General features: G+C 41.8%; 1 protein-coding gene across 2 annotated transcripts; it reads left to right on the top strand.

The window, feature by feature from the left end:
- The first annotated feature begins 207 nt into the window (after window positions 1–207).
- LOC115776802 (zinc finger protein 319-like) lies at window positions 208–5,048 on the top strand. 2 transcript variants are annotated; one of them, XM_030724577.1, is made up of 2 exons: window positions 208–570; window positions 1,577–5,048. In XM_030724577.1, the coding sequence occupies exon 2, from the start codon at window positions 1,747–1,749 to the stop codon at window positions 3,508–3,510; it is 1,764 nt and encodes a 587-aa protein (XP_030580437.1). In that variant the 5' UTR covers window positions 208–570; window positions 1,577–1,746; the 3' UTR covers window positions 3,511–5,048. The 2 variants fall into 2 exon arrangements, with proteins under 2 accessions (XP_030580437.1, XP_030580435.1); XM_030724575.1 differs by having other exon boundaries at window positions 208–575.
- The last annotated feature ends 5,384 nt before the right edge of the window (window positions 5,049–10,432 follow it).

The raw sequence follows: 10,432 nt of genomic DNA, 5'->3' as shown, positions 1-10,432 counted from the left end.
CGGAAAAGTATTAATGCATCATTATCATTCTTATTCATATTATTACCTTTATTATAGTTTTTAGGCAACAGTGCGTTGTTGGAGGAAGGAAATTAGGTGAAATTAGCTGTATATTAGAGAGAAAAGTGTTCCTGTTGAGGAGTTCACTTAACTGTTCTGTGGTTTTGACTGTCAGTTGAAAATGATGGTTTCAGTTGAGACTATCAGTTTACAGCGTGCATAAAGTGTCTGGATGAGCGAAACACTCCCCCCTACTGTTAAAACAGGGAAATATACTTTCTCATACGTTAAGAACATCTTTTCGCTTTTGCGGTGGATTGAAAGCTCTTCCAATCATCAGTGAACCCTGTTTTATCTCCGTCGGACCTCGTTTGGGCTTCTCGTTGCTCGCTTATCGCAGTAGCAGCGGCGACAGCTCGCTGCGTGGCGGTTTCCGGTGTCCGTCCGTCTTCTGGAGGATGGCGTCCGGCTTCAACCGCATCCCTTCCACCGGTGGTCCTCCGAGTCCAGAAAACACCGACGGTTGCCGACCAGAGGCTGTAGACGACATCAAAAAGCAATGCTAAGGAGGTCGAGTAAGTTTCTGTGAATTAATTTTTGTGTGAATTGTGTCTTTTTTGCAAACGCGCGAGGCTCCGCTGCAGGAGGCGGATTTCCTCCCGTAGCTTCGGGGAGGCCTAGCTTGATTTGGGTCCTGCATAAAGTGAAGGTTCATATCAAATGTTAGACCAGTATAAACGCTATTGTGGCCTGTCATGAAGCGGCATTTTGAAACCGAAAAATATAGCTTAAACGCTGTGGCGCTTTAGTCGCCTTTCCCATGTTTTATTTACGACACAACATGTAGTTTGTCACTTAGAAATATGGGAAATTAGAGTGGTTTCTAGTGAAAGAAAACCGGTATTATTTGCTAAGGAAGTCCAGTTGTTTGGTGTCGTTAGCTGTTACTAGTGGTTAGCCGTTAGCTTTCGCAACTGACAAGCTAACGTCGGATAGCAAGCTACTCCCTCGAACCAACAAAAATAATGGCATATTCTCTAAGAACGCGTTTATCTCGAGGGGAGAGTAGGCAAGCCGTATATCATGAAACCATTTGCATTCAAAACATACTTGTAACTGTAAAACTGGCCTATTAATTTCCCGAGTTACGTTTCAGGAATTAGACCGAGCCAGATAATTGTGGTTATGTTAAAGCTCGAAGCTAGCTTAGCTGAGGGTTTTAGGGTTTTCTGTAAGAGGAGTGCGTACATGCCACCACACACCACATAAAAAAACTGTATTTGTGAAGTACTTTGAGTTTTGTCACTAGAATAAGTAAGGGACAAGTTTAGGCCTCAAAAGCTGGGCATTTTTTTTCGGTTTCTCAGTTCACCACAGTTTAAATTTGAGATTCAGGCAGGCTCGTAGTTGCTTATACCCAATAAAAACACGTTTTATAAATTGATATTGCTGTAGCTTATTTGTATAGTAGTTGTATTCTGTGACAATGGCATGTTTTAATATTTACACTCCCTTTTGTGTATGTGTACTGTGCAGTAATACTTAAATAATTCATCTTTGTCCTTTCTCCAAACAGGTTTTCTCTCCTAGTCTCAGAGGACGTGTGTAAACACAGATATTGCACTGAGCTCCTGTCAGTGTGCTGATTTCCTTTTCTAAAAAAACCACATCCACCATTCTCCCACTTGGGACTGAAATCCCCCTGTCATCTCCTGAGTGCTGAGCCCTTGCATGTGAATTGGAAGGATGACGGAGGCGTGGCAACAGCAACAGCAGCATGCAGTGGCTCCACCCTCTGTTGTTCACACGCTTCCCCAGGGGACCGACAACCCTCTGGGTTGCGCTGTGTATGGAGTCGTCCTGCAGCCAGACACCTCCCTGCAGCAGCCCCAGCATGGCCAGCAACATGCTGTTCAAACTCAGCAGCCTTCACTGCAGGTAGGAGGTGAGAGAGGGCACAAGTGCGGAGCCTGTGGCCACGACATATCTCACCTTGCCAACCCACATGAGCACCAGTGTATGGTGAGCCAGGACAGATCCTTCCAGTGCACGCAGTGCATGAAGATCTTTAGTCAGGCGACGGACCTCCTGGAGCATCAGTGTGTGCAGGTGGAGCAGAAGCCTTTTGTGTGTGGTGTATGTAAGATGGGCTTCTCATTGCTCACCTCTTTGGCTCAGCATCACAACTCACATGGCAATGGAAACAATCCAATGAAATGTTCCATCTGTGAGAAAACCTACCGGCCAGGTTCTGGAAACGCCACCCCCACCTCGTCAGCTGCCAATCCTCAGCAGCCCTCCACCGGGGAGACATCCGGTGGTGGTGCAGCGATCAGTGCCTCGTCTCCTCCTGCATTTGAGGCTTCTGCACCAGACAGGCCATATAAGTGTTCCGTGTGCCACAAGTCCTTTCGCCATTTGTCAGAGCTCACACGTCACGAGAGGATACACACTGGCGAAAAGCCGTACAAATGTGACACGTGCGACAAAAGCTTCAGTCAGTCTTCACATCTGGCACACCACCAGCGTACGCATAGCTCGGAGAGGCCGTACAAATGTGCTGTGTGTGAGAAGAGCTTTAAGCACCGCTCTCACCTTGTGCGGCACATGTACGCTCATTCGGGCGAGCACCTTTTCAAGTGCAATTTGTGCGAGATGCACTTTAAGGAGTCGTCTGAGCTCCTGCACCATCAATGCCAGCCAGAAGGCGAGAGGCCTTTCCGCTGCGGTTCATGTGGAAAGAGCTTTAAGCGGCCGTCTGACCTGCGGCAACATGAACGCACGCACTCTGAGGAGCGACCTTTTCAGTGCGAGGAATGCCAGATGAGCTTCAAACAGCAGTATGCCCTTGTTCGCCACCGTCGCACTCACAAGAACCCAGCTGACCGCCCTTTTAAGTGCAACCTCTGCGATAAGGGCTTCCTTCAGCCATCCCACCTGCTGTACCACCAGCAGGTTCATGGTATGGAAAGTCTCTTTAAGTGCGCCTCCTGCCAGAAGTCGTTCAGCCAGTCGGGAGAACTTCTGCGACACAAATGTGGTGGTGAAGTGGAGAAACCCTACAAATGCGACGTGTGCGGCAAAGGTTACAAAAAGAATTCAACGCTGCAGCGCCACCAGAACTCTCACTGCACCGAGAAGCCGCTTAAGTGCTCCCTGTGTGACAAGCGTTTTGTGTCATCCTCTGAGTTCGTTCAGCACCGCTGTGACCCGACACGGGAGAAGCCGCTGAAATGCCCCGATTGTGAAAAGCGCTTTAGGTACTCGTCCGAGCTGCAGCGCCATCGCCGCGTTCACACAGGGGAGAAGCCCTTCAAATGTGCCAGCTGTGACAAGAGCTTCAAGCAGCGTGAGCACCTGGCTAAGCACCAGAGCGTGCACTCACGCGAGACGCAGTTTAAGTGCGTGTGGTGTGGCGAGCGTTTTGTTGACCTCACAGCCCTGCAGGAGCACACGGTCCAGCACACCGCTGAGGGCGAGAGTTTCCCTGAAGCTCCCTGCATCCCGTGAGCTGAGTTGCTGCCAAGCCCTGGGCAGGAAGTGTGCCAGCCTCCACTCGCCCGTTTGTATTTTATAACATGCTCCCATTAATTATGAGTTTTAGCGTCAATAATGTTAAGACTTGATTCATCCTCTGAGTAAAAAGGCAAATTGACAGAGGGGATTAGGATCCCTCTTTCTTTTTCTTTTCATTTTTTTTTTTGTTTCGTCAGTGCAAAAGAAAGATGTGTAATGTCAAACGTGGAAAGATCTTGATTTTGTTTAGTACTGTGTGGGACCTTATCCTGTGGTTGCATGTGGTCGTCTGTTATGTACCTGTTTGATTCTGCTAAGAAAGATGGCAAGAACGTCCAGATAGTTGTTTCCAGTACATGTGTAGGCTCCTCTGCAATCCGTGTGCCTTTATTCTTTTGTTTGTTTTGTTTTGTTTGTTTTTTTAAACCAATCACTCATTTTGTGGTGTTTAATTTTATGTCCACTATAGCCCAATGAAAAGTCCTCCCTTCCAGCAGTTACCTTCTGCTGCAGTATCTTTTCACATAATAGGTCTTAGGTAGTATCATCTGTTTGTGCATGAATATTTATCACACTTTAATATCACTGTTGTATTATAGGTTTGATTTATTTAGGAAAACATCCAAGAAGAAGGAAAAAAATACAAGTGGATTGTGAAAATGTATAGCCAGTGTCCTATGAAATGTGTGTTGTTGCATCTTTGTATTAAAATAAATGACATGTAGGTAACTAACCTATACCTATTATGTCATACGAACACTTGACATGTGCAATAGAACATGCACAATGTAATATTTATGACTACTGATTAATGGCATAGTCTACTCTGTTATATTATAGATTGTGTGTATACGCTATGTAAACATTGAGAACTGTATAGTGCTTATGTTACCTGCTTTTCTATTTACTATGAATGAGCTTGCTGTATTTTGCAAGCACTTTTGTTCCATTTCCAGAAGGATGTTTAACCCAACAGGACTTCAAAGCATTATGTTGCTCACTTGCCACAACTAGCTGCATTAGTTACTGTATGATAGCTCTAACAAAAGTATTATTATTATTATTATTATTGTTATTTTTATTATTATTATTGTTTTGTTTTGTTTTTTTCAAGAATTGGCCTTGCAATGTTTTCACAGAATTCTAGCCTCCCCTTGGTCCAGACCAGACATTCAGCAGATTAATATGAGTAGCCTCAAAGTTGCCACTTACGTGTTGGTTTATACAAAGGATAAAGTTTAAAGAAAAAGTGTGTGTACCTTTAGTTTACTGTGTGGATTTCTATATTCTGTACAATCTTTGCAGTATGTTTAAAAGAAGGATTTGGGGGTTTAAATGATCACAGGGATTTACAACGGGAAACTGGTTGGGATGGATGGGGACTGAGCCATGGTTTAACTCCTGGTGAGTCTGCTTCAAGTTGCAGTAGGGGGTTAGCAATTGTAATGGAGCACTGATTTACACATGGATATCAAATATAGGCTCCTGTTCATACTGTATACATACAATTAAAATAAACCACCCATATGACAGTTAAAGTGTACATTGTTTTCATCAGCTATATTAATTATCAGATGGAACAGATAATTGTAAGGGTTAAAGAGGATGAACATTAGAGGTGGCCTAACTATTCAAGCAGACCAGGGATCCTCAACTCCAGGCCTCGAGGGCCGGTGTCCTGCAGGTTTTAGATGTGACTCTGCTTCAACACACCTGAGTCACATATAGAAGTCATCAGCCGGACTCTGGAGAACTTGACTGCATACTGAGGAGGTAATTCAGCCATTTGATTCAGGTGTGTTGGATCAGGGACACATCTAAAACCTGCAGGACACCGGCCCTCGAGGCCTGGATTTGAGGATCCCTGAAGCAGACCGTACATGAGGCAGGTTAAGGTGTTTTCTTCTTATGAGTCCAATCTGACAGGCAATTTATTTGTTTAGAATAAATACTGCAGTCTGGAGTTTGAAAGGGGGTGCAATTTAATTTTAAATTGAATTTTTTTTTTTGTACTGTAAAGTTTGCACCAATGGGTATAAATGGAAAAAGAGGTGAAGTGGTGGGGGGTGGAACTTTTAATTTATAGTATTTGACCTGCAATTAAGGTCATGAATGGGAAACATGTTCTGCCTGTGTTTTAGATAGAAACTAAAACAAGTCTGTCACATTAAATACACCAAATTTAACATACAAAAATCCACAAAATGTGATATTCTTGATTTAATTTTCTTGTTTAATTTTGTTTTTTTTTAAATTATTTCTGCCATTTATTTACAGTATATCAATTATTCTTCCATAATACTGTTCCATATACTAATGTGATGGGTATTCTGAAGTTAAATATATTTACAGTACATTTGCCAAATGCCAGATTGTCTCTTGGGTGGTGAAAATTTCTTGCATACAAAAATATATTTTCTTAACCACTTATCAAATTAGGATCAGAGAGGTCACATAAAGGAACTGATATTTACTAAACTTGGTTGAACAGTGTGTTCTTCTATAGAGATTCTATAATAATTAGATTATTAAAATGAGGACATGTGTATCAAATTGTTGTAGCTGTTATTTTATACTTTGCATATGACCCTAATAATTTCTTGTACTAATTCCAAAAATAGGGAAAAGTCTGCAGTACAATCACCAAGGTGCCCAAGTAGAACATGCACTGCCCACTCAGCAGTAAAATACTTAGTTATTAAAAATAATTGTAACATTTTAATAATTTAATATTATTTTCTGGTGTTTGTAGATGCAGTTGTATTTCTTAATTACTGAAATAGTTCCAGAGAACTTCAATTGAGTGATTGACAGATTATTTAATCTGTAATTGCAGTTAACTTTGGGTAAGTTTACAAGATGGTAGAGAAACCATCTTGTAAACTTATGATGTATGGTTTGGAGACGTGAGGTAGAGCTGGAGGTGGCAGAGTTGAAGATAATAAGATTTTCATTGGGAGTGACGGGGGGATGTCAGAGGGACAGCTCAGTTTTCAGTAGTTTGGAGGCAGAGACGCAAGGTTGAGATGGTTTGGACATGAGAGATAGTGGGTATACTGGACAAAGGATGTGGAAGATGGATCTGCCAGGCGGGAAAAAAAGAGGAAGACCTCAGAGAAGATTCATGGATGTAGTGAAGGAGGACATGCAGAGGGTTGGTGTGACAGAAGAGGATGCTATTGATAGTTGAGATGGAAGCACATGATCCACCATAACAGGATCCACTGAAGGAAGACTACAGTGAAGGCTGTCAAATGAAGTGAAAGGCAAAAAGAAAGTAGTAAAATTACATCAAACTTGAACTGGAGTAATTATATTTAGCTACCTTGGTACTGAAATCAAAGAAAGATGTAGGTTTATGTTAAGCAGCTTTAAGAAGGTACCAATGTAAGCGAATATGAGGGGAAAATGTAGTAAATAGGGGCTTATCTTTTTTATATTCTACCAATTACGAAGTGTGAGGTTGGTTTTACTTCCGGGTGATGTTGACTGACTAAGGGAAGATCACCCTGGTTCCGCTAACGAACCGCTGCTAGATGTACCCCCATCACCACCACTCCAGTGAAAAAACTATTAGATCATTGACAGTGCGAATACACCCACACCCACTGCTGATAACTTCAGACGTGCTGGTGCTACATCGCTGCACGAAGAACGACGTACAGCAGGAGCCAGCGAGCTAACTTTGATGTCGGGCGGACTTCCTCTGAGCTCGGATATTTCTACGACGAGGTTAGCCGGCTAACTTTAGCCTCGTTATTGATTTCTCGTAACAGGAATGTCACACTGACGTACAGCTTGTAGTCTGTATGTGTCGCTTGTACAGAAAGACAAAAATATCATCCATTTTCTGCGTCTTGTTGCATTATTTGTTGACATTTTAGGGTTTTATGCTAAGTAAGCTAGCTAGGTAAACGTAACTAGTTAGCTTGCTAGTTAGCGTTAGGCGTATGTTAAAGTGATGCTACGATAGTTTGTTGGTGACCAGTTGGACTGTATGCTACAGTCTTTCTTGTAAAGTGTAAATATGGTTGGTGAAAAATGCTTGTGTTGTGACGGATTCCGCCGGGTTTGGCACTAAGAGCAAGCTGTTTATGGGCTTGTTCAAAACAGGCAGAGATGGATTAATAAAAACAGGCCTACTGGGCACAAGCCTAAAGGGTCTGAGGGTCCCCAGGACTGCACCTGTAAAATGGCACATAGGTGTAGATTTAAGGAGAAAACGCATGTGTCCCCCTCAGTAAGCAGAAGACCCGTATGTACTAAATTCACCTGAAATTGTCTGATGTTCAATAATTCCTGGGGCAGGACCCCCAGTTCCCCAGCTTAAAGCGGATTTCTCCCAATACTCAAATGAGACGCTGCGTCCGCCACAGATAGACGCAGCCACAAAACGAAAAGAAAAAACAAAACAAACGTGGGATTGAAATGCGCGAACATGGTCACCACGAAAAGAAACAAAACAACCCCCAAAAGACTAAATGACGGTAGAAGTTCAAATTTAACACAGAAAGAAGAAAAACCCTCCATCAGTACAACTGCATTATTATCTCTGAGTCTGAATGCAGTGAAGAAACAGAATAAGCAGAAAAAAGGTTTGCGTGTAACTTTAAATAAAAGGGTTTCATTGCTACAAGTGTGACATCATTGTCTTGCAATGCACAACTGTCACAACAACATGCCAGGACTGATGGGCTGACAGGCTCATTCTTGGAAATTTGGCACTAAAGTGAAACTAAATGTCTACAAAAGAGGCAAATCAACCACAAACAGAAACTAAATTACCTACAGATAATTGAAATTACTACAGCAAGATGGAAAATTACCCCAAAAAGCACAAAATGACCACAGTTCGAGACAGTGATGATGCAAAATGACCATAAAGTGATTGGAAAATGACTACAAGCTGCTCTTACTCCTGAGATGCGGGAGGAACCCATTCCATGCTGACATGGATATATTTTCTCACACACACTGCAGCCCTGAAGGTTTGTAGACATTATTCAATGTAGGAGCATGTGAAATTACAGTGGGTCACAGTCTGGTGAAGTCCTTCCTCCTGCCTGCTTTACACAGGCAGTGCTTATAAAGTGTCCTGCCTGACAAAGTATTCTTCTCTGCACCGTGCAGTTTGAAGTTTCCTAGCTGTAGTTTGACTGAGTAAAAGAGAGATATAAAACAGACCACCAAAACAAACGTCAAATGTCTGGCATAGAAGAGAGTGAAGAGCTTGTTTGGAAATACTTTGGATGTAGGGCAAGTGATGCTAACCAAGAATAAATCAAAAGCGAGGAGTGCTGTAGAGTCGTGTCTGCGCCAGAAAGTAACACAACTAACTTGTTCAACTGCCTAAAAATACACCAAACTTTAGGATGGTGAATGCATGAAGGCCAAAAAAAAGATTAGCAGATTAGCAGTACCTGAGACCTCTATAAAAGCAAGTCTGTACAGCACATAAGCGGGCCCATCCTGTTCACAAAGATGCACTGAAATCACCAGTATAATTGCATTTTCTTTGACCAATGATATGTCCAATAAACACAGGGTAACAAGGACTTCAGGAAAATGGTCAACTTACTGGACAAAAGATTTGTTATCCACTCATGCAGTTCTTTTTCTAAAGTGGCAGCAACTGCATGGTATGTAAAACATCTCACAGCTGTCGAGTACTTTTTTACAGGTTTTAGGTACAATAAATGCAGTGAAAGGCTTTATATTTGGCTTTGAGGACATGCACTTAAATCAAGCGAATAAACACCTTATTTGTCTGTGAAGATATTTTAATTAACAGGAATGCAGCAGAATGTAAAAATGAATGCCTTGTTGAATTCATTTTTGGTATAGTTTTTTGTAATTCACGTTTTTCCTCCTAAGAAATGCACTGAATTCACGTGAAGGAGGATACATTTTATTTTGAGGCAAAGATTTGTATATTAATATGATTGCAGCACAACATGGATATGGTGTTATGTTTACAGGATAGTGCACTAAAATCAATGAATAATTGTGACCTCAATATTGATCAAAATAATTACTATAATCATGCAGCTCTAGTCTCTACCTTAATCTGGTCCAGGCTGTTTTCTTCTTCTAGACAACTGAAACTGCCAAAACCAAAATTAATCTTTATTTGCATTTGTATGGCACGTGTGTATGGCAGTCCCTCTTTAGGGCCCTTTTTCATTTCATTTTTGATTTTTCTTTCTTTCTTTCTTCTTTTTAACTCAGTTTTAGTCCTGCATGTTGACAAAGCATTTCAGGCAAGTTTTCCCTGCTTCAGCTGCACAAATGTGATGTGTTGTCTCTTTTTCTTGTCACTGTATTCAACTAAAAATAGCTTTGGGTTTTGGACTGAATGCCACATTTAAAAAGAATTAAATTTGAATACACTGCAGCTGCAATGAGCTGTTATTTATGTAATTTGTTGATTATTTTCATGATTAATCAAAAATTTTCCCATCAGTTTCATATTTTTACCCAACCAACATTCCCAAAGTATTTAAAGTTCTATAGTGTGAGATCAAAGATGGATGTAGCTTCAAGTTCTCACGCTCAAGAGAGACCAGCATTCATTTATTTTTATTTTATTTTTAGCATTTTTGCTTTTAAAATGATGCTGATGTTCAGAATAGCTGCATTTTAATTGTCTTTGTGTTGATTAATGCGTTTATCGACTGACATTTCTAAACCAAATGATTTTCAGTTAATCAGGAAAAGGGTCTCCAGCTCTACTTTGAAGAAAGACCTTGGTCCATAGTTACACTCCTCTCCCCTGTCTTCCTGCAGCTGGCGGCTCTTCGTTCCATCCTACCTATCACCTTGCTCAGGGGCTTCACTCAGTCAGTCATTGTAGCTCTGTCAGTCTGCACCGCAACTGTGTCAGACCGGCCTGACGCCTTACATCAGAGGGCACGAG

The sequence above is a fragment of the Archocentrus centrarchus genome, unplaced genomic scaffold, assembly GCF_007364275.1.
Source record: "Archocentrus centrarchus isolate MPI-CPG fArcCen1 unplaced genomic scaffold, fArcCen1 scaffold_37_ctg1, whole genome shotgun sequence".
Taxonomy (NCBI): domain Eukaryota; kingdom Metazoa; phylum Chordata; class Actinopteri; order Cichliformes; family Cichlidae; genus Archocentrus; species Archocentrus centrarchus.
Note: the sequence above shows the minus strand (reverse complement) of the source record. Positions and strands in the feature narration are given on the sequence as shown.